Source organism: Ovis canadensis, chromosome 15, assembly GCF_042477335.2.
Source record: "Ovis canadensis isolate MfBH-ARS-UI-01 breed Bighorn chromosome 15, ARS-UI_OviCan_v2, whole genome shotgun sequence".
NCBI lineage: Eukaryota > Metazoa > Chordata > Mammalia > Artiodactyla > Bovidae > Ovis > Ovis canadensis.
The window spans coordinates 9,214,802-9,239,925 of record NC_091259.1 but is presented as its reverse complement, the minus strand read 5'-3'; the positions used below and the strand labels follow the sequence as shown (position 1 = coordinate 9,239,925).

At 38.1% G+C, this 25,124-nt stretch overlaps 1 protein-coding gene across 6 annotated transcripts in view; it reads right to left on the bottom strand.

The window, feature by feature from the left end:
- Positions 1-478: 478 nt before the first annotated feature.
- Positions 479-25,124, bottom strand: part of KBTBD3 (kelch repeat and BTB domain containing 3) — a 67,537-nt gene continuing 42,891 nt past the window's right edge. For 2 of the 6 annotated variants that reach the window (XM_069554779.1, XM_069554780.1), the window contains exons 2-4: positions 15,225-15,809; positions 7,942-8,186; positions 479-3,320 (exon numbers count right to left, since the gene is read on the bottom strand). In XM_069554779.1, the coding sequence (XP_069410880.1) occupies positions 1,718-3,320; positions 7,942-8,162 (1,824 nt within the window). In that variant the 5' untranslated portion in view covers positions 8,163-8,186; positions 15,225-15,809 and the 3' untranslated portion in view covers positions 479-1,717. Of the gene's footprint in view, positions 3,321-7,941; positions 8,187-9,085; positions 9,645-15,224; positions 15,810-25,124 lie in introns of those variants that run through there. The other 4 variants (XM_069554781.1, XM_069554782.1, XM_069554783.1 and 1 more) reach the window with 3 other exon arrangements.

Here is a 25,124-nt window from a genome sequence, read left to right as displayed (position 1 = left end):
TGCCACATAACACACAGAGAAAGCCTCCACTGAATTTTCTTTCCAACGCACACAACACATATACACACACCCACACAGAGAGAGAGAAAGAGAAGGGCAGAGCCAATTAAGGTAGGAAGGGAGGAAGCCACCAATTCTACAGAATAATTTTTATGCAACTATCGTCTGATTATGGACAATCCCTGGTTTTGAAATTGCATAATTTAGTCTAGCATTCTGTTCCATTTTGAAAAATATATTTGAAACTTATGATTACATAAATTTATATGGTAAAATAAAAGGACCTTCATTTAGGTATATTTCTACTTCTAAAGAATATTTACAATAGATTAACATTTACTACAGTGTGTGGGAAACTTCGCTTGATTCCAGAGAAATACAATCTACAGATTACCTGAGATATAAATCAGGTCCTAAAACCTAAAATACCTGTATCGTTAAAACTGATTAAAGAAACATATCCTCTTACAAGGCAGAATCATCTTAACTGAGAACAAGGATGATCCTCTTTTATTGTTTGGGTTAGAGATGATTAAACATCGAATAAGTTGCAAGTTTCACATATCTACTATCAATACCAAAAGCCCAGTCACATTTTTAAATTTAGTAAATAATTCACAATGAATAATATGCTGAAGAAGAAAACATACACAGCACTTTACAGCTGGTATACAACGTCACAAAAAACTGACACAGTACTAACTGAGATGTTGAAATTTCTTACTGCAACTCAAATTTGGACATGCAAAAGTTCAAGAAATGCCAACAATAGTGGTCCACTTATCTAGAGGTCAGATTTTCTATATCCTCGCTTACACTGGAATCTGGCAATGATATGGAAAAGTATTTTAGGACTACCATCCCAGAATCCAAGAATGTCACTAAAAGGATTACATGTCAAGATAAAATCAAGATATAACTTGAACTGATTAAATAAATCAAGAAAGTTAATTTACTGAGCTTGAGCCAGAAAATAAAATACCTCTAAAAACTGAGACCAACTAACACTGAAAACTAATAAGCAAATTTTAAGACATTTCAGTAACTACCAACAGCACTACAGTACACTATGCTCTTAATGAAGAGTTGAATCAAAAAATTAAAACATGTTTAGTGTAGAGTTTTAGAAGGCTTGGGAAATACACTTCATTTCAGAAAATTTTCTGACTGAAAAATAGTCAAAGAAAAGAAAGGGCTTAAAAATAGCTAACCAATGATCAGAAAAAATAGGAATTCAACTACTCTTATACCTGTAGTAACAAGATAGGATTCTCACCTCTAATATATTTTACACTTCATATAATATAGTATAAATAAGTCATTTTTACTACCTAAAGAGACTTCTCCCATTTACATTGTACAGTTCTGTGAAGTATGATTTGTTTTTCTGTCATGGATAAAGTACTTTAAGAATCAAAACATCAAAGCCTGAATTTTACTTACATATGAAAATACTAATATCCTATTCTCCAAGATTAAATACAGTTTTTGGTAAAATGTATTGTGTATTTTAAGTTTCTGGGAACTGCTAATTCATATATAGTATACATTCATAGTATTTTTCTAATATGGTATACATTCATAGTAATTCTCTTATAGAAGGTCTATTTTATCTCACTAAGCTATAAAGACCTTTTTACCAATAATTAAAGTTAATTAATTTACTGCAGGCTTCTAGAACTGCAATTGCTTTAGAATGTCTAATCATATACAACTTTTAGAAATGATTAGAAAACCATGGGTCTCTGTATTTATTAAACTGAATCACCTGGCAGTAAAATTCAGTTAAGGCTCTTGGCATTGGTGAAACTTCTTCCCACTCAGACCTGCTGCTGTGGTAGACTTGGACTTCATCTGTGATTTCATCTGGTGCATAATCACCACCTAATATATAAATTTTATCTTCAATTCCAACTGCACCTGCATTGAAGCCTGCACATTCAAAAGATCCTTCACCCTTCCAAACACAAGTATCTGGACAAAAACTATAAACCTTATAAGTGGAAAGGTCACATATATAGAGTGTACAGTTTACTGGGACAGCTTTAATTAGTGTTGCATGAAAAAACTGCCCGAACTCTGCTACTAGTTCAGACCACTGATCAGTTGTAGCATTGTAGTTGAAAAAGCAATCAAGTGATGGGTTAAAAGCATCTGTAATTTCTACCTCTGATCCAAGAACATAAATTACATTTTGGCATGCACTTGCTTCAGGATAGTATATGCCCCTGGGTAATGGGCTAACAGACACCCATTCTTTAGAAAGAGGATTGTAAGATTCAACATCTAAGAGACTTTTAATGTCCTGAGATCCTCTAGTTTTTCCACCTATGACATATAATTTATTGAGAGCCATAACTGATGTATGCATGGTTCTTGGTGTTTTCATAGTTGATACCAGGAAAAAATCATTTTTGACTGGACAGTAGCACCAGGTTTGATCAGTGGCATCATGATATGATTCTGCAATATGAAGCCGAACTCTTCTACAACATGGCCCTTTGCAACCACCTGTCAAGAATATTTTCTCCCCATAACTAGACAGACTAGATCCTGGCAAATCAATCAGGTGTGACTGTGGCAGTATCTTCCATGAGTCACTTTTAATATTATAGCAAAACGTATATTGAGCTTCTCCATTTTCCTCAGTTTTGTGAACAAATATGTATTTTTCAGTTGTGGATGGTCGAGCATCAGGGAAAAGTCCACCAGAACCTTGCACACACTTAATTGCATCCATGATTATATCAAAACAGTTTGTGCTTTTGAGTAAACACTCTTCATTGAGTAGACAATCTTGAAGTGTCTCCTCAGATAATTGACATAATCTTACTTTTTTAATCAAATAAGGCAGATGTTTTTGCCTTGATTCTAAGTTATGTTTAGTCCAACTAAGGACAACTTTCAGTACAGTTTCTTCTTCAGGAACATCTAATTCATCTGATTCCAAACACTTTTGCAGTACTCCAAAATTCATCTCTAAGAAATCACTGGATTTAAATAATAAAGAAAAGTGATGTTGTACAAAGTATAAAGCATGGTCAAACAAACGGGCAGAGCCATAGCTATCTGATATAGATAATAATTGTAAACAATTGACAAGATTAATACTTTTTATTAAAAAGTCACTGCAAGCTTTGGATAGGAAGGAAACTTGAAGAAATGATGACAACTGGAAGAACATTTCCACATTATCATCTGTTATCTTTGTTTTTCCAGTATAGGCATAATCAAGAAATGCTTTTACTGCTTTGGAGGACAAATTAGTAATGGTAACACTTCCACCATCTCTTTCTTTCATGTTTACTTCAAACATAGCCCTGCAAAAATGAAGAACACAGAAGAACAAATAAACAGGAATATTTTATTCCAAGACAATTTTCAATATGACCTTAAAGAGGTTTCCTTCACTCTTAGGTTGATATAAAATAAATTTACAAAATATATTTTTAAAGCATCCTAATAAATTAATATCTATAATAGAGACCATATTATTTATCTGTAAAATACATATATTATACAATATCACACTGAAAAATATATAGATTACAGCTAAGCCATAGCAATGAATCCAAAGGCTATAAAAAGATTTATATTTTGTGTCTGATTTGATGTTCTTTTATATTATTCATAAAATTGGGGTAAAATCTAATGGCTGAATTTATTTACCCATGGATTAATTTAGTATCAACTCTGCAGGTGATAACTAAAATTACTTAAAATACAGGATAAACTTACATATACATTATCCCCACCTGGTAATGTTGATACCACTCTGAGAAATTGGGAACATTTTTGGCTCATTTTAAGCAAAAATATAAATTATTTGGAAATGTTTAGGCAGGAGACTAAGAATATTTCACGACTGGCTTTGCTAAGAACAATATTGCCATCCATCCTTAATTAACTTTATATCCAAAGTTACTAACGTTTACACTTTAAATAAACCCATTAAGATGGTTTTCAGCAGAACTGCAAATAAAAATTAAGGTTAAAGAGGAAAGGGCTAAAACAAAGAACAAAGATTGCCAGTTGAACATTCATTAAGACTAAAGATCATCTGACTTTGGGCCCGGTTTAACACTGGTTTGTTTTTGTACCAGTATTGTCCAGGATACCTTTGTGAGCAGTGCCCAAGTACTCTGCAGGCATGCTTAGTTGGTTAGCATGTTAAACTCTTTTCAACTGCACGGACTGTAGCCCACCAGGCTCCTCTGTCCATGGGATTTCCCAGGTAAGAATACTGGGGTGGGTTGCCATTTCTTCCTCCAGTGTTTCTTCCCAACCCAGGTTTCAAACCCACATCTCCAGCATTGTAGGTGGATTCTTTACCATCTGAGCTATGAGGGAAGCCCCCAAGTAGTACTGGGGGAAAATAAATTTCATTATTAAAGTCTATTCTAGAGAGTAACTAAAGCTACTAAAGAAACACTAGAGTCCACCTGAAAAATATGAGGAGGCTTCCAAATACAGAACACTCCTTAGGAAAAGCATGATAAAGCCCCTTTCTAATAGGGATATTCAATACTTCTTAATATAATAACAAATAAACATGGTTACAAAAATTTATACATGTTCCACATTGTGCAGGATATTTCAAAAACGTGATCACCTTAGAAACATTAACCTGTGGTGATAATCATATTAGATTATTAAGATATCTATAGTCAGTTTAGGAGAAGGTGACGACAGAGGATGAGATGGCTGGATGGCATCACTGACTCAATGGACCGAGTCTGAGTGAACTCTGGGAGTTGGTGATGGACAGGGAGGCCTGGCGTGCTGCGATTCATGGGGTTGCAAAGAGTCGGACACGACTGAACAACTGAACTGAACTGAACTGATAGTCAGTTTAAGGTAATAGTAAGAGCATGGCCTCTAGGACAGGGCTGCCTTAACTGTGTGACCTTGGGGAGCTAACAACTTAATCATACTTCAAATTCTTCTGAAAATGAGGATACTAGTAGTACCTATGCCACCGAGTTATGAGAGGAACAACTAAGTTAACTGATGCAAAATATTAGCTGTTATCAGAGTAGGAAATGGCAACCCAGTCTAGTATTCTTGCCTGAAAAACTCCATGAACAGAGGAGCCTGGCGAGCTACAGCCCATGGGGTTGCATTGCAACTGAGCTCATTAGCTGTTACTATCATTTTAAGGAAAACAAGTTTTCTAAAATCGCATGCATTTCTAATTTACCATCAGCTTCCACATTGTCTCTGAGAAGACATGTAATATCATATTTCTATACTTCATCCTATTCATCTTCAAAGTATTCAGTTAACTTCTATCTCAAATTTACTGTGTTATCATAACTGGTTATACAATAGTGTGCTTCCTTTTGAATCTTGTCTCCAGGGACTTTACATTTCAATCATAATTCTCATTTTCCAAAAACATTATAAAAGGCATTTACCATGCACTGTGTACTTTTCTGCTATTTTTAATTTTATACACCCCAATATTCCTGTAAGTTTATAGCCCAATACTCCAGTGAGTTTGATCATAACACAAAATTATGAATTAGTGGCCTTATCTACAAGAGTGTAAATTATATAGACCTTCTAACTACATCTGTATGCATTTTCAAGTGAACTATATACTCATTTAGTAAAATATTATATATCATAAAAGATTCAGGTCATTATAAAATTGTCATTTGTTTTACTTCAGAACAGGTACAAATTTTTAAAAACACTGTTTTAACAGTAATTTTTAAAAATTGAAAACAGATCCCTAAAAAGCTAAGCAGTAGGCATAATTCCAACATAAAGAGTAGAGGACTGCCAATTCAAATGCTCACATGAATTTCTTATTTTGTTAACATGAAAACTTTATCAGGAAATAAGACTGCATGTTCATACCAAATTATTTCCATTTTTTGGCTAGATTTGGAAATAATTTCAGCTAAAAAAATTCAGCTAATGATAATAAATAATACTAAATTCAGCTTAATAACAATTTAATTCAACAATAATAACTGAAAGCAGTGGACACTAATCAATTGTTGTTATTTAGTCTCTAGTGTCTAACTCATTGCAACCCTATGGACCATAGCCCACCAGGCTCCTCTGTCCATGGGATTTCCCAGGCAGGAATACTGGAGTGGGTTGCCATTTCCTTTTCCACGGGATCTTCCTGACTGAGAGATTGAATCTGCCTCTCTTGCACTGGCAGGTGGATTCTTTACCACCAAGACACCAGGGAAGACTGACCTAATCATTACATATATGTTATTTCATTCAACTCTCATTAATGACTTTATGAGCTAGATCCTATTTGTCTTATCCTAATTTTTTACAAATAAAGAAACTGAAGCATAAAGAGAAACTGAAGCATAAAGTTTAGTCTAATAAGTGGTGGAGCTAGAATTTAGATTTAGGGCATGTGCATAAAGAGGCCAAATACTTACCTATTATACTATACTGCTTCCTCTAGTGAAGAGGTGATATGAAGGATAAGGGAACAAAAAAGATTTCCTTGGAAGAAAAACTGAATTCAAAGGGAGGTGGAAAGAAACTAGTGGAATCTGAAACTGGGAGAGCATAAGGCCAGTTAGGGCCCCAGTGGAGGCTGAAGAATAACAACTTAGGTTACCTGAGAGAAGAAATGAAAAGAATACATGAAAACATATAGTCTAGTTAGGCAAAAAGCTAGTAAAAGGTGTAGTTCCCCTTGTCCTCAGTAAACTGTGATGTAGCACTGAGCCACTGCTCTCAAATTCAAAGCAGGAAACCCTAGAGAAACTGGTGTTTAGTGACTTTCACTGGTGGTCGAGTGGATAAGACTCTACGCTTCCAATGCATGGGGCATGGTTTGATCCCTCATCAGGGAATGAAGATACCGCATGCCACATAGGAGAGTCAAAAAAAAAAAAAAAAAAAGGTGTTTAGTGAGTACTAGATATCAATAAACCTGCTGAATGAAGTGCAACCTATAAGATTTAATCTTGAGCAATACGGGTATCGTTTAATTATATGTTGGTAGTAAAACAAGAGTTAAATTAAGGATTAAAACCAGTATAAGTTAACTTGTATCTAGATGTTTTTATATCTTATATCTTGCTCTCTTTTTTCAAGTTTGTTAGAGATTTAAACTCTGCTTACTTAGAATTGCTTCTAAAACTGAACTTAATGTAAAATACTGCAATTAGGATTTAAGTTTATTAAAGTATGACTAGGAGGCCTGAAGATCAGGATGTCAGCAAGAGAAGTTTGCCTGTCTGATGAATAGGTCTCACAGGTATTATCTTCATACAGTTACCACAATACTAAGGTACTGTGTCTGACCCTTAACCATGAAGAATCAGAAACCCACTGTCATAGTGGATTCTAACAGTGTTATGACTAGTGCATTCTTTGGAGGATGATCTACTTGGGGAACTGAATTATACTCAGAATTAGAATCAAAACAAGTTGAGGGCTCTCCAGAAATGGCTGTGGAAGTACTTTTCCCCACTTTAGAACGATCCAGGCTAAAGAAAAGAGAAACTCTCTGCATTAGAGTACCTCTTCCCTGGACAATCCATGGAATACAACCCATATCCAAGATGTATTTTTTCTCAGATGCCTCATTTTCTTTGAGCTTGGCTTCCATTTCTGCTCAGTCTATCCTTTTCTCTTTTGCCAAATTATACAGTGCAGGGGACCTCCCAAACAAAACTGACCCCACATCAAAACAACTTTTTTTTTCCAGAACAATAAGGACTAATGTTTAACTTTGGGAAATCCTAGCCCGGGAAGACTTGAGGTTTAAAAAAGGTATTCTTATATTTTCATATTTAAAAAATCATTAGTTAATCTAGGTTCTAAGTATCTCTTTTTAAGTATTAAAGATTACTATTCCATGCTCTGTAGGGGAAAAATTGAGTTACAGTCATAAAAATAACTTAATTACTGGTATCATAAAATCTGAGGGATAGACAGACAAGGTAAAAGTACCTGAAAAAGTCACTGCATGCTGCTAACACACAACGATGACATGGGATTATTTCATCTTTCATGATTATTTTGAAATCATAAAAGATATTTTGTTCTCGAAAATTCTGTAGTATACTTAAGATTTTCTGTCCATGATCTTCTGACACAAGGAAGTTGTTTTTCTTCTCAGATGGAATTCCATTACATGAGCCTTTTTGATTGAAATCATATGAATTATCCATAGCCACTTCTATCTGTTCTTAGAACTAGAAGGAAAAAAAAAAAATCACTGATGTAGCAGAATCTTAATGAATTTTCAGATCTAAAATTCGCCCTTAGTGTAAATCACAAAAAAATGCTCATTAAAAACAATCATAATGGTAAATCTTGTCCCACACACTTGTTTTCATGACATTTAACAGTAAATTCCTTTTAAATTTTTATAAATGTTGAGCTCACTGAAATAAAAATGTTATTTATGAATAAAGTTTGAGGCTGTATAACTGCATTAAATAGTACAATTATGAATTGTATTAAAAACTGATGTAGAACCTGACTACATGTCTAGTCTTGTTACATAAAGGTGGTATCACTTTTATAAGCAGGTATCATTTGACTATCTATCCAACACACCCCTCTCTACTCCCATCCTTTTCTTCTGGTAGCAAACCAGATGTTAAAATGTTGATATTGAAGCACTGGTAGGTGTATTCTGGGATCACACTTTTAAAAAACAATTGGTTGAAAAAGAAAAGGGTGTTAAATTAACTGGTTATGGCCTTTAGCAAGGAAGGAAAAGTCAACATTGGTTCAAGCTGTCCTATTTCAAAGTAGGAAAGCCTTTTAAGTGGGGTCAGAAATCCAAGATAGTTGAAGGCCAGATTAACTGACTTTCCCAAACCGCAAATTTAGTTTTGAGCATTAAAGTTTATACCACAAAAAGCAAGAAAGCAGGAAACAGAAAGACAGTAAGACTGCGATCTAGGTGAGTCACAGAAATAGGAAACCTTGATTCCTTAGCATACTTCTGTTCCGGTTATTTACTGCTTTGCAAATCACCCCAAAATTTAGTGGTTTAAGACAACTTAGTCTCTCACAGTTCTGCAGGGTTAGATGGAGCTTCTTATTTGCAGGCTTTCATATGGTCAGTCAGGTGGCAGCTCACCTGAAGGCCTGATTAACCTGGGTGAGAGGTCCAGTATGATTTCCTCACTCACATCTCCTTCAGATGGGATGGACAGCTAGAACAGACAGAGCTCTCTCCCCCTCTTGATGCACTCTATCCATCAGTTCAGTTCAGTTGCTCAGTAGTGTCTGACTCTTTGCGATCCCATGAATCGCAGCATGCCAGGCCTCCCTGTCCATCACCAACTCCCGGAGTTCACTCAAACCCATGTCCATCGAGTCGGTGATGCCATCCAGCCATCTCATCCTCTGTCGTCCCCTTGTCCTCCTGCCCCCAGTCCCTCCCAGCATCAGTCTTTTCCAATGAATCAACACTTCGCAGGAGGTGGCCAAAGCAATACTTCCTCATAGCATGGCAGTCTCTGGGTAGCTAGACTTCTTACGTGGTAGCTGTGTTCTAGAGGAGGAGTTTCAAGCCCAGGTGAAAGCTAGACGATGGAGAAGTAGTCTGAATTGTCCTACAACATCAATCAAAGCTTCATTCTAAGACTGAGACAATCATCTCTGTGTTATCCAAAATAGTAAGCATGAGCCATGTATATCAATTTAAACTATTTAAAATTAAATAAAACTTAAAAGTTTAGTTCCTTGGTCTAGCCATATTTTAAGTAGTCCATAGTTATATGTAATATGATGGTTACTTTTATGTGTCAACTTGATTGGGCCATGGGGGTACCCAGATATTTGGCTAAACATTGTATCTGGGTATGTCTGTGAAGGTGTTTTTGGATGAGACTAATATCTGAATCAGCAGACTGAGGAAAGCAGGTTGCTTTACTTAATGTGAGTGGAACTCACTGAATCCATTAAAGGCCTGCAAAGAACAAAAGGTCCAGTAACAAAGAATTTTTTCTCTCTGCCAGACTGTCTTTAAGTTGGAGGATCAGACTTTTCCTTCCTTTGGACTAAAACTTGGATTACAACTTTACTGCTAGTTTTACTACTAGGACCAGTTTTCTGATGTTCGGAATACCTAGCTTCCATAAGCATACAAGCTAACTCTACAGAGTAAATCAATCTATCTTCCCTCCAATTGGCTGTTTTTCTGGAGAACACTAATACATGTGGCTAATGGTTACTGCAGTGTACTGTATTATATAGCAAATAAGGAGTATTTTCATCATCATAGAAAGTTACTGACTAGCTGATGTACTATAAAATAATGTGCCTGTGTCAAAGAGTGTGTGTGCACACATGTGCAGGAGGCAGTAATATGATGTAATTTGCAGTAACTTTAGAAAAATAAGTTACCTGCAGAGATGATTTTGTGAGCAGTGTTCTGAGTAAGGAGGGAGATATATTAAGAATGAAGGTGGGAGTGAACTTTGTGGAAATGAAACAATACATAAATCAAATAGGTAGAGATGAAAAAAGGGAAACTTTCAAAAACAGTATCTTTAAGGGTATAAAAAATGGATGCCCCTTTCTGCAGATTTAGGTATGGGATCATGACATATCATAAACTGAGGATTCCTGTAGTAAATTTCCATTTTCACTTCTGTGCCTGCTACATATGCTTTAATATATTGCCAGTATGCAAAGAGTTTCAAATTGGATGATTACAGGTCTTGGGAAGTAGAATTGTTTCTGATTCTGACAGCATGTCTCACTTTCTGTGTGCCTCACAGATTCGATGTTATTACCAAATGTTATAAATCTGAATTTAGGAAAATTCCAAAATGGCCACTTACAAGCTGAAATATACAGTAATGATGAGAAATAGCTCTGGAAAAAAACATATTGAAGGAATGGCTCTAAATGTGAGTGTACAATAATTACGGTTTTACTCTAGCCAGGTCAAAGTTTTGTTTCCCAGTTGCTATTGTTTTCTCTCTGATCTCCATATCTTAGAACCTTACTGGTGTCGGTTCAGTTCAGTTCAGATGCTCAGTCGTGTCTGACTCTTTGCGACCCCATGAATCGCAGCACACCAGGCCTCCCTGTCCATCACCAACTCCCGGAGTACACCCAAACCCATGTCCATCAAGTCTGTGATGCCATCCAGCCATCTGATCCTCTGTCGTCCCCTTCTCCTCCTGCCCCCAATCCCTCCCACCATCAGAGTCTTTTCCAATGAGTCAACTCTTCACATGAGGTGGCCAAAGTACTGGAGTTTCAGTTTTAGCCTCATTCCTTCCAAAGAAATCCCAGGGTTGATCTCCTTCACAATGGACTGGTTGGATCTCCCTGCAGTCCAAGGGACTCTCAAGAGTCTTCTCCAACACCACAGTTCAAAAGCATCAATTCTTCAGCGCTCAGCCTTCCTCACAGTCCAACTCTAACATCCACACATGACCACAGGAAAAACCATAGCCTTGACTAGACGGACCTTAGTCAGCAAAGTAATGCTTTTGAATTCAAAGTCTGCTTTTGAATATACTATCTAGGTTGGTCATAACTTTCCTTCAAAGGAGTAAGCGTCTTTTAATTTCATGGCTGCAGTCACCATCTGCAGTGATTTTGGAGCCCCCCAAAATAAAGTCTGACACTGTTTCCACTGTTTCCCTATCTATTTCCCATGAAGTGATGGAACCGATGTCATGATCTTCGTTTTCTGAATGTTGAGCTTTAAGCCAACCTTTTCACTCCTCTCTTTCACTTTCATCAAGAGGCTTTTAAGTTCCTCTTCACTTTCTGCCATAAGAGTGGTGTCACTTGCATATCTGAGGTTATTGATATTTCTCCTGGCAATCTTGATTCCAGCTTGTGTTTCTTCCAGTCCAGCATTTCTCATGATGTACTCTGCATATAAGTTAAACAAGCAAGGTGACAATATACAGCCTTGACATACTCCTTTTCCTATTTGGAATCAGTCTGTTGTTCCATGTTACTGGTTTCAAATTTATAAGATCAAACAAAGCAGATGCAAGACATACAATATGAAGGAACAAATGGTGAATTTGTTCTGCCAATCTCCTTTAGAGACATGCTACAGGCATCTGATGGAACTTCAGTTGCTGACATATCATGAAAAAAAAAATCACAAGAGAGAAGGGAGAGAAAGAAGGTCAAGTATCACTCATATTCATCAGCAGCAACCACATCTATTCTGTGAGACAGTATCTCAAACTGTTTCTCTAACGTAGCCCATGGACCACCAAAGGTCCCTAAAACCCTCTCAGGAATCTGTGAAGTTAAAACTATTTTCATACAAATATTAAGTAGTTGCTTTTCTCACTATTCTGACACTTCCACTGATGGTACAAAAGAAATGTGAATGAAATTGCTGCCATCTAGGAATACACCTATTTATTGTATTCTTCACCCCAAGCACTCGGAAGGGGGAAAAGTTAACTTCACTTAAAACTGTCCTTAGTGAAGTGCTAAAAATTCTGGATTTTATTAAAGCTTGCTCCTTAAGGATACATCTTTTTAATTCCGTATGACAAAATGGGAAGCCCATATAGAGCACTTCTGCTACGTGCCCAAGAACTACGCCGTCTTGAGGAAAAGCACAGATGCAGCCACCATTTATACAGAGTGTCAAAGGACAGACACACTCTGGCTATTCTATCTTGCGTATTTGGCAGATAAGCTCAAAAGTGAAGGAAGTGAGCCTGCCATTTTGAGGAAAAGAACTGAGACTATTTGTTGCCAATAAAATTGAGCTCACATACAAATAAACACAAAGAATGAAGTGTCATAAAAGGAGAAAGACAATAAAAAGATTGGGTTCCAAAGAAACGTAAGACAGAAAAGTTGTATTAGAGTTCTTCATAGAAAAAGAACCAATAAGCTATATTTTTGGCTATAAGCCTATTTGTTATATACATAACTACTGTTATACATGTGATATCTGTGTGGGTTGTGTGTGTATATGTATATGAGTGTATGTAAATATAGTATATATGTATATCAGTACAGTTGCTCAGTCGTGTCCGACTCTTTGCGACCCCATGAATTACAGCATGCCAGGCCTCCCTGTCCATCACCAACTCTCAGAGTTTACCCAAACTCATGTCCATCGAGTCGGTGATGCCATTTAGCCATCTCATCCTCTGTCGTCCCCTTCTCCTCCTGCCTCCAATCCCTCCCAGCATCAGAGTCCTTTCCAATGAGTCAACTCTTTGTATGAAGTGGCCAAAGTATTGGAGTTTCAGCTTCTGTATCAGTCCTTCCAATGAACACCCAGGCCTAATCTCCTTTATGATGGACTGGTTGGATCTCCTTGCAGTCCAAGGGACTCTCAAGAGTCTTCTCCAACACCACAGTTCAAAAGCATCAATTCTTCGGCACTCAGCTTTCTTCACAGTCCAACTCTCACACCCATACATGACCACTGGAAAATCCATAGCCTTGACTAGACAGACCTTTGTTGGCAAAGTAATGTGTCTGCTTTTGAATTTGCTATCTAGGTTGGTCATAACTTTCCTTCAAAGGCGTAAGCGTCTTTTAATTTCATGGCTGTAATCACTGTCTGCAGTGATTTTGGAGCCCCAAAAAACAAGTCTGACACTGTTTCCACTGTTTCCCCATCTATTTCCCATGAAGTGATGGGACCAGATTCCATGATCTTAGTTTTCTGAATGTTGAGCTTTAAGCCAACTTTTTCACTCTCCTCTTTCACTTTCATCAAGAGGCTCTTTAGTTCTTCCTCACTTTCTGCCATAAGGGTGGTGCCATCTGCATATCTGAGGTTATTGATATTTCTCCCGGCAATCTTGATTCCAGCTTGTGTTTCTTCCAGCCCAGCGTTTCTCATGATGTACTCTGCATATAAGTTAAATAAGCAGAGTGACAGTATACAGCCTTGACATACTCCTTTTCCTATTTGGAAGTAGTCTGTTGTCATAAACATAATTGGTTCATAACATTGTGGAGGTCCCAAGATTATGGTTGGCTAGTCAGAGACTCAGAACAGCCAATGGTGTAGTTTTACTTTGAATTCAAAGGCCTAAGAACCAGGACAGCTGATGGTGTCAGTTCTACTCTGAAAGCTGGCAGGCTAGAAACCTAGGAAGAGATTACTTTTCAGTTCAAGGCCAAAGGCAGGAAATGACTAATGTTCTATTCAGGTTTTCAATTGATTGGATGAGGCCCACATGGATTAGAAGTGGCAGTAATTTACTCAGTCTATCTACTCAAGTGTCATTAATCTTATCCAGAAACACCCTCACAGGCATACCCATAATAACCATTTGACCAAATGTCTGGGCACCCAGTGCCAAGCCATCACAACACTGCAAACAGTGCAACTGTGCAAATCCTAAGAATGTTGATAAATCCGATCTAGGATGCAAAAGAATATTCCAAGTTAAAGTGAGCTACAGAGAAAATCATCACAGTGGTGCAAATCTTTAAGACTGTTGAGGTTAATTCCCTAGTCGTCCAATGGTTAAGACTCTGTGCTTTCACTGTTGGGTTCTGGGTTCAATCCTTGGTGAGGAACTAAGATTTCCCCAAGCCGTATGTTATGGCCAAACAAAACAACAAAAAAGAATGTTGGTAACATCTGATCAAGAATTGAAAAAATATTCCAAGTCAGAGTAGGGTACAAAATATGTGTACCAATAATTATATATGGCTATTGTCCCAATGGTAATTCTTTACCTCACAAGGCATACTTCACTCATTTGTAAAACTATGTTGATAAAACATGCATGTTTTTCCTCCTTGTCTAATAACTACGAGATCATACTGTCCCAGAGCTATGACATAATACGAAATAGAAAAGGGGCTCTGGAATAGGATGGGCTTCCCTGGTGGCTCAGACTATAAAGAATATGCCTGCAATGCAGGAGACCCAGGTTTGATTCCTGGGTCAGAAAGATCTCCTGGAGAAGGAAATGGCAACCCACTCCAATATTATTGCCTGGAAAATTCTGTGAACAGAGCAGACTGGTGGGCTAAAGTCCACAGAGTTGCAAACAGCTGGGAAACAATTGAGCAACTAACACACACAGAATAGGATAGATTTGAGTTCCAATCTTGGCTGTGTAATATACTTGTGATATACTTGAGGCAAGCAACTACTAATCTTTGATTCTCATTTTCTTCATTTGTAAAATAAGGATAAATTTTATTTATCTAGTTGTGTTGCTGAGATTAAAAAATAGTACATAATTTAGCATTTACCGTGTGCTAAATGAAAGTTAGTGTGTGCATGTGTGCTTACTCACTCAGTTGAGTTCCAATCTTTGTGACCCAGGGACTGTTAAGTCATGAGGCTCCTCTGTCCATGGGCTTTTCCAGGCAAAAATCCTGGAGTAGGTTTCCATTTTCTCCCCCAGGGGATCTTCTTGACCCAGGGATCACACCTGGGTCTCCTGCATTGCAGGTGTATTCTTAATCATCTGAGCCACCAGGGAAGCCAGTTTTCCATTAGAAGTCCACTTAAAAGTCAAAAAATCATTTAAACGACATTAATCAAAATGTTTATAAGCTGATGGGGGGAGGAGAGTAGAAACAGTTAATAATTCCTGCTGCTGCTAAGTCACTTCAGTCGTGTCCAACTCTGTGTGACCCCAGAGACGGCAGCCTACCAGGCTCCTCTGTCCCTGGGATTCTCCAGACAAGAACACTGGAGTGGGTTGCCATTTTCTTCTCCAATGCAGCAGAGTGAAAAGTGAAAGTGAAGTCGCTCAGTGATGTCCAACTCTTCGTGATCCCATGGACTGTAGCCCACCAAGCTCCTCCGTCTATGGGATTTTCCAGGCAAGAGTACTGGAGTGGGGTGCCACTGCCTTCTCTAATAATTCCTAGAACTTAAGAAAAAAAAGATGTCGTTTTCATTATTGGGGACTGGAATGCAAAAGTAGGAAGTCAAGAAACACCTGGAGTAACAGGCAAATTTGGCCTTGGAATATGGAGTGAAGCAGGGAAAAGGCTAATAGAGTTTTCCCAAGAGAATGCACTGGTCAGAGCAAACACCCTCTTCCAACAACACAGGAGAAGACTACAGAGGGACATCACCAGATGGTCAACACCAAAATAAGACTGATTATATTCCTTGCAGCCAGAGATGGAGAAGCTCTATACAGTCAGCAAAAACAAGACCAGGAGCTGACTGTGGCTCAGATCATGAACTCGTTATTGCCAAATTCAGACTTAAATTGAAAAAAGTAGGGAAAACCACTAGACAATTCAGGTATGACCTAAATTAAATCCCTTACGACTATACAGTGAAAGTGAGAAACAGATTTAAGGGAATAGATCTGATAGAGTGCCTGATGAACTATGGACAGAGGTTCGTCACACTGTACAGGAGACAGGGATCAAGACCATCCCCATGGAAAAGAAATGCAAAAAGTAAAATGGCTGTCTGAGGAGGCCTTACAAATAGCTGTGAAAAGATGAGAAGTGAAAAGCAAAGGAGAAAAGGAAAGATATAAGCATCTGAATGCAGAGTTCCAAAGAATAGCACGGAGAGATACGATAGCCTTCCTCAGTGATCAATGCAAAGAAATAGAGGAAAAGAACAGAATGGGAACGACTAGAGATCTCTTTAAGAAAATTAGAGATACCAAGGGAACATTTCATGCAAAGATGGGCTCGATAAAGGACAGAAATGGTATGGACCTAACAGAAGCAGAAGATATTAAGAAGAGGTGGCAAGAAATACACAGAACTGTACAAAAAGGATCTTCACAACCCAGATAATCACGATGGTGTGATCACTCCCCTAGAGCCAGACATTCTCGAATGTGAAGTCATGTGGGCCTTAGAAAGCATCACTATGAACAAAGCTAGTGGAGGTAATGGAATTCCAGGTGAGCTATTTCAAATCCTGAATGATGATGCTGTCACAGTGCTGCACTCAATATGCCAACAAATTTGGAAAACTCAGCAGTGACCACAGGACTGGAAAAGGTCAGTTTTCATTCTAATCCCAAAGAAAGGCAATGCCAAAGAATGCTCAAACTACTGCACAATTGCATTCATCTCACATGCTAGTAAAGTAATGCTCAAAATTCTCCAAGCCAGGCTTCAGCAATACGTGAACTGTGAACTTCTCAATGTTCAGGCTGGTTTTAGAAAAAGCAGACTAACCAGAGATCAAATTGCCAACATCTGATGGATCATTGAAAAAGCAAGAGAGTTCCAGAAAAACATCTATTTCTGCTTTATTGACTATGCCAAAGCCTTCACTGTGTGGATCACTATAAACTGTGGAAAATTCTGAAAGAGATGGGCATACCAGACCACATGACCTGCTTCTTGACAAACCTGTATGCACGTGAGGAAGCAACAGTTAGAACTGGACATGGAACAGACTGGTTCCAAACAGGAAAAGGAGTACAGCAAGGCTGTATATTGTCACCCTGCTTATTAAAGTTCTATGCAGAGTACATCATGAGAAACGCTGGGCTGGAGGTAGCACAGGCTGGAATCAAGATTGCCGGGAGAGGTTATATCAATAACCTCAGATATGCAGATGACTCCACCCTTATGGCAGAAAGGGAAGAGGAATTAAAAAGCCTCTTGATGAAAGGGAAAGAGGAGAGTGAAAAAGCTGGCTTAAAGCTAAATATTCAGAAAATTAAGGTCATGGAATCTGGTCCCATCACTTCATAGGAAATAGATGGGGAAACAGTGTCAGACTTTATTTTGGGGGGCTCCAAAATCTGCAGATGGTGATTGCAGCCATGAAATTAAAAGACGCTTACTCCTTTGAAGGAAAGTTATGACCAACCTAGATAGCATACTAAAAACAGAGACATTACTTTGCCAACAAAGGTCGGTCTAGTCAAGGCTATGGTTTTCCCAGTGGTCATGTGTGGATGGGAGAATTGGACTGTGAAGAAAGCTGAGCACTGAAGAATTGATGCTTTTGAACTGTTGTGTTAGAGAAGACTCTTGAGAGTACTTTGGACTGCAATGGAGATCCAATCAGTCCATTCTAAAGGAGATCAGTCCTGGGTGTTCTTTGGAAGGAGTGATGCTAAAGCTGAAACTCCAATACTTTGGCCACCTCATGCGAAGGTGACGTTTCCATGACTCACTGGAAAAGATTCTGATGCTAGGAGGGATTGGGGGCAGGAGAAGAAGGGGAAGACAAAGGATGAAATGGCCGGATGGCATCACTGATTCGATGGACATGAGTTTGAATGAACTCCAGGAGTTGGTGATGGACAGGGAGGCCTGGCATGCTGCAGTTCATGGGGTCACAAAGAGTCGGACATGACTGAGCAACTGACCTGAACTGAGAGCTTAAGAGAAAGTAGAGCATAAGAGCTATCACTGCAGAGTAGTTTTATATGGAGTAACAATGAAAGAGTAGAGAGAGAGCTGGTAGAGACATGAACCAGCCTTCTCTTTCTGACTCCATGATGACGGAAAGGAATACTCATAGGGATGAGCCAGGGAGTACTTACACACAAAAGGGGAGCATAACAAAGCAAATCACCACCAAGACTGGCACTAGGCAGACAGACATGGGTTAATGTGGTGCAAAGGATCAAAGTATTTTCTCAACAACACAATGAGGCCAAGGTGTTATTCTTGGCTTGTTTCTCAAGTTCAGCAATGGGCTGAAGCATCCTTACTCTATAATAACAATATAGGGTTTCTCCCCCCATAACTGTATTAAAATTTTTTCTAATTCTCATCTAGATGAATAGCTACTATACTCTCCAAGTCAGACAACAGGAAGTCATATTTCACCAATAATACACACTCATTTTAAAACCAGTTCTTTCCCTATCTGTCATTCTTTTAGTTGAGGCTCTCATTACTCTCACTTGGGGTTGGACTGGGGTTGAATTGCCCCAACAGCCTCCACACTAATATTCCTTATTCTATGAACTTTTATTTGAATCTTCTGGTTTTCAAACCTGCACATACATTGGGAATATAAGATAAATGAGGTACAGGATTCCTGCTCTTACAGGTTTATAGGCTAGTGTGGTGAGAAATAAGTAAACTGTGAAAGTTAGTCACCCAGTTTTGTCCAAATTTTGCAACCCCATGAACTATATGTAGCCTGCCAGGCTCCTCTGTTCATGGGATCAGGCAAGAATATTGGAGTGGGTAGCCATTCCCCTCCAGGGGATCTTCCCGAAACATGTCTTGAACCCTGGTCTCCTGCATTGCAGGCGGATTCTTTACCATCTGAGCCAGCAGTGAAGCCCCAGGTAAACTGTACAAGGGTCATAATAGCGATATGAGCAAGTACTACGGATGCAGAGAGGAAGAACAACATTCAGACTTGCTTCAAGAGTGGAGAGGACAGAGTAGAGAGGGGAGGACTGAGGAAACCATTCTGATACTTGAGCTGTTAAGAAAAATGGTTATCAAAGAAGATGAGACCAACATTTATAAGAGAAAAAAATTAAGTTGTAAGTGCAAAGGCATGGATAAAAGAGTTATTATGGCCCTATGGAGAAAAACAAAGTTGAGGACAGGGGACAGGATAAAAGAAAGCTTAAGTGGTAAACAGGGTGTTTACCTCATGAAAGGGGGTATGGGTTTCACTCTATAGGTAATACAGAACACACAGTAAACTTTTAAGGATTGGCATCATACCACTGGATTTACATTTAGAAATTCTGCTAAGAATACAGCAGTAAGTAACAAAGATGAGGTTCTTATGCTCACGGAGTTTACTATCTAATGAGACAGATATGCATATGCAGCGGCACTGGTAATGAGTATCAACTTTTTAAAATCCACTTTAATGAAAAACTAATTTTGTTAAGTCACTGAAATGCAGCTATTATAGCAAATAGGGTCGTTTTTTTAAATTTTATTTATTTCTGGCTGTACCAGGTCTTCACTGCTGCGCACAGGCTATCTTTGGTTGCAGTGACTGGGGGCTCAGTAGTTGCAGTACACAGGCTCTAGAGTACAGGCTCAGCAGCTGTTGAGCACAGGCTTAGCTGCTTCTTGGTAGGCAGAATTTTACAGGACTAGGGATTGACCCTATATCCCCTGCATTGGCAGGCAGCTTCTTAACTACTGAGCTCCTACATAAAACCCAAATAGGATTATCTTAACTGAGGAGTATTAATTTTAATCTCAGTAACTCATTAAACATATTTATTAATCTAAATATTTATCTGTTGATTCTTAACTTTTTGGTTTAATGCATAAAAAACATATCATTTGTAAATATTGAGATTGCTTTTTTTGTATTATTTTTTTACCAATTTCCTTTTTTTGTACAGTAGTAGCTAAGACCTCCTGAACACTGATGAATAAAAGCAACATGGGTTGCAATACTTTTAAAAATATCTCTATATAAGTGTGTATATCTAATTTATACCTAATTACTTATACTGTTATTATATAAATATATAAATAATCTGGAACTTGTATTAGAGTAAGTCTAAATTACTAAAGCTAATAGTTCATAGATAAGAAGTGAATACAATGATATATACACATAGTGATTTTTATTTCTATGACTAGTAATATAAGTAAAATGGCTTTATTGGAAATTTTCAAGTATTGACATAATAATACATTAGTATTACACAAGGGTATTCACTTTTGCAATGTGCCTAAAAGTTAAAACTCTATATGTTTACTCTATGTACAGTGGTTAAGCAGAGAAGTTGAAATGTCCTATTTGGTCAATTTGGCTTGAATAAATTTCTGTATGTAGACTTTACATAATCAAAAATTAGAAGCACTATCATACACAAAGGGCCCTGGAAAATATATGAAAGGGAAAGAGGGAACTAATCCACAAGATAACTAAATCCACTGAAATTAATAAAAATCAATCAAAGAAGACACGTAGAATTTCTAGAGAAGCGTGTTAAGGATAGAACACCAAGGATAATTAACCTTAAGGGACAGACAATCTAAGTTGAAGAATTATTTATGCAGCATCTGCCACATACCAGGTGACAGCCTAGATGGAAAGAAAATATGAGAAATATTATCTGTAGAAGACACAGGCGAAAAAGTTCTAGAGCTGAGAAAAACACATAAAAAGAACAGGGACAGAAATGGAGGAAAATTAATTTGGAGAGATGGTGGAAGCCATGGGAGGAGAATTTCAAAAATGAAGTAGCTCCCACATCATCAAAGGCTGAAAAAGTTTAAGTAAGGCAAGGACTGAAAAGAAGTCACTGATGATTTGAGGGTGGGATAGGGAGAGGCCAGATTACAGCGGTTTTAAGAGAGGATAATGAATGTATTTTATATAATTTTTTTTTAAGGTTCAGTGAGGTTGGAACTAGAGAACCATGTAGATTCTGAGGAATTTTATTCTGCTTAGATGGGAGAAATTTAAGCATGCAAATACACTGAGAAGAAAGGGGGGAAAAGTGGAGGAAATTTTTTGATAATGATTACAACAATCTAAATTCAGCACTTTTTATTGTTATTCTTCAGTCAAAAGTTGAATCTGACACTTTGCAACCACATGGAATACAGAACTCCAGACTTCCCTGTCCTTCACTATCTCCCACACTTTGCTCAAATTCATATGCAAAAAAAAAAAAAAATTCATATGCAGTGAGTCAGTGATGATACCTAACCAACTCATCCTCTGCTGCCCCCTTCTGCTCCTGCTGTCAACCTTTCCCAGCATCAGTGTTTTGTCCAGTAAGTCAGCTTTCCCATCAGGTGACCAAAGTATTGAAGCTTCAGCTTCAATATCAGTCCTAATGAATATTCAGGATTGATTTCCTTTAGGATTGACTGGTCTGATCTCCTTGCTGTCCAAGGGACTCTCAGGAGTCTTCTCCAGCACAATTTAAAAGCATCAATTTTTCAGTGATCAGCCTTCTTTACGGTCCAAGTCTCACATCTGGACATGACTACTGGAAAAATCATAGCTTTGACTAGACATCTTTTGCTGGCAAAGTGATGTCTATGCTTTTTTAATATGCTGACATGGTTTGTGACAGCTTTTCTTACAAGGAGCATCTTTTCATTTCATGGCTGCAATCTCAGTCCACAGAGATTTTGAAGCCCAAGAAAATAAAACTTGTCAGTGCCTCTACTTTTTCCCCCTCTATCTGCCATGAAGTGATGGGACCAGAAGCCATGTTCTTAGGTTTTTTGAATGTTGACTTCAAGCCAGCTTTTTCACTCTCCCCTTTCACCTTATCAAGAGGCTCTTTAGTTCCTCTTCACTTTCTGTCATTAAGGGTGGTATCATCTGCATATCTGAAGTTGTTGACGTTTCTCCAGGGAATCTTGATTCCAGTTTGTAAGTCATCCAGCCCACCATTTCCTATGATGTAGTCTGCATAGAAGTTAAATAACCAGAGACATACAGACTTGTCCTGTCCCTTTCCCAAATTTAAATCAGTTAGTTGCTCACTGTCTGGTTCTAACTGTTGCTTCTTGATCTGCATACAGGTTTCGTAGGAGACAGGTAAGGTGGTCTGGTATTCCTATATCTGTAAGAATTTTCAACAGTTTGTTGTGATCTATACAGTCAAAGGCTTCATAGCCAAAGAAGATGTTTGTGTGTCTGTGTGTGTGTGTGTCTGTGTGTGTGTTTTCCCTGGAATTCCCTGGCCTCCATGATCCAACAAATGCTGGAGATTTAATCTCTGGTTTCTCTGCCTTTTCTAAATGCAGCTTGTACATCTTGAAGTTCTGGGTTCATGTACTGATGAAGCCTACCTTGAAGGATTTTGAGCAGAACCTTATTTTATTAGCATGTAAAATAAGCACATCTGTACAGTAGTCTGAACCTTCTTTGGCTGCCCTTCTTTGGGGCTGCAATGAAAACTGACCTTTTCCAGTCCTGGGGCCACTGCAGAGTTTTTCAAATTTGCTGACATGTTGAGTGCAGCACTTTAGCACCATCAGCTTTTAGGATCTGAAATAGCTCAGCTGGAATTCCATCACCTCCACTAGATTTGTTCATAGTGATGCTTCCTAAGACCCACTTCACTTCACACTCCAGGATGTCTGACTCCAGGTGAGTGACCACACCATTGTGGTTATCTGGGTCACTAAGATCTTTTTTGTACAGTTCTGCGTATTCTTGCCACCTCTTCTTAATATCTTTTGTTTCTGTTATGCCCTTACCATTTTTGTCCTTTATTGTGTCCATCCTTATATGAAATGCCCCCTTGATATCTTCAATTTTCTTGATGAGATCTCTTTTCCATTCGATTATTTCTTTGCACTGTTTATTTAGGAAGGCCTTCTTAACCCTCCTTGCTATTTTCAAGAACTCTGCCTTCAGTTAGGTATATCTTTCCCCTTCTCCTTTGCCTTTCGCTGCTCTTTTTGTATAGCCTCCTCAGACAACCACTTTGCCTTCTTGCATTTCTTTTTCTCTGGGATGGTTTTAGTCTCTGCCGCCTGTACAGTGCTACGAACTTCTGTCCATAGTTCTTCAGGTATTCTACCTACCAGACCTTATCTCCTGAATCTATTTGTCATCTCCACCATATGATTTAGGTCATACCTCACTGGGCTAGTAGCTTCTCCTACTTTCTTCTATTTAAGCCTGCATTTTGCAATAAGGAGCTCATGATCTAGCCACAGTTAGCTCCATGTCTTGCTTTTGCTGTATGTATAGAGCTTCTCTACCTTTGGCTGCAAAGAATATAATCAATCTGCTTTAGTTACTGACTATTTGGTGATGTCCATGTGTAGAGTCATCTTTTGTGCTTTGGAAGAAGATGTTTGCTATGAGCATGTCTTAACAAAACTGTCAGCCTTTGCCCTGCTTCATTTTGCACTCCAAGGCCAACTTGCCTGTTACTTCAGGTATCTCTTGAATTCCTACTTTTGAATTCCAATCTCCAGTGATGAGAATCACATCTTTTTTTTTTTTTTTTGGTGTGAGTTCTAGAAAGTCTTGTAGGTCTTCACAGAACTGGTCAACTTCAGCTTTTCAGTATTAGTGGCTGAGGCACAGATTTGGATTGCTGTAATATTGGTCTGCCTTGGAAACAAACCGAGAACATCCTATTGTTTTTGAGATTGCACCCAAGTACTGCATTTCAGACTCTCTTGTTGACTTGACCAAGTCCAATTTACCTTGAATGATGGCCCTAACTTTCCATGTTCCTAAGCAATGTACTGTTCATTGGACTTACTGTCACCACCAGAGATGTCTACAACTGACTGTTGACCCAACGACTTCATTCTTTCTGGAGCTATTAGTAATTACCCTGTGCTCTTCCCCAGTAGCCTACTGGACACCTTATGACCTGGGGGACTCATCTTTCAGTGTCGTATCTTTTTGCCTTTTCATACTGTTCATGGGGTTCTCACATCAAGAATACTGGAGTGGTGTGCCATTCCTTCCTCCACTGGACTACATTTTATCAGAACTATTCACTATGACCCATCCATCTTAGGTGACCCTGCATGGCCTGGCTCATACTTTCATTGAGTTACGCTAGCCCCTTCACCATAAGGCAGTGATCCAAGAAGGGGAATTAAGAACTTACATCCCTATCAATGCAGATCTTTTTGGACCGTTAAAGTAATAAACTAGAGAAAAATACTATCGGGTAAAACTCCACTTTCTGTTAACATGTAAACATTAATAAACAAATGAATGATTAGAGACTCAAATTTCATAGTTTGTGATATAACAGACCTGACAGTATTAAATTTTATAATTAGCAATTTATAGAGCTATTTTATTCAATATTCATAATACTTTAACAGTTTTCCAAAATGGGAAATTGAAGCCAAGTTAAACAATAAGATTAAGACACAAAACTAACAGAACTATGCTTGCTTCACTCAAAGTCCATGGTATTTTCAATACTATTTTGACCCTGGATTTTAATATTAAATGAAAGCTCACAAAGACTTTTATTGCTCAAAATATCCAAATATAAATGTACTGGCCAAAAGTTACCGTGACAATTTAAGGTCATTTTGAATAAGAAAGACATATATGATGATAATAAGAGCTAACATTTAGTCAGTACCATGTGTCAAAGTTATGGTTTTTCTAGTAGTCATGGATGGATGTGAGAGTTGGACCATAAAGAAGGCTGAGCACTGAAGAATTGATGCTTTTGAACTACAGTGTTGAAGAAAATTCTTGAGAGTCCCTTGGACTGTGAGGAGATCAAACCAATTAATCCTAAAGGATATCAATCCTGAGTATTCATTGGAAGGACTGATGCTGAAGCTCC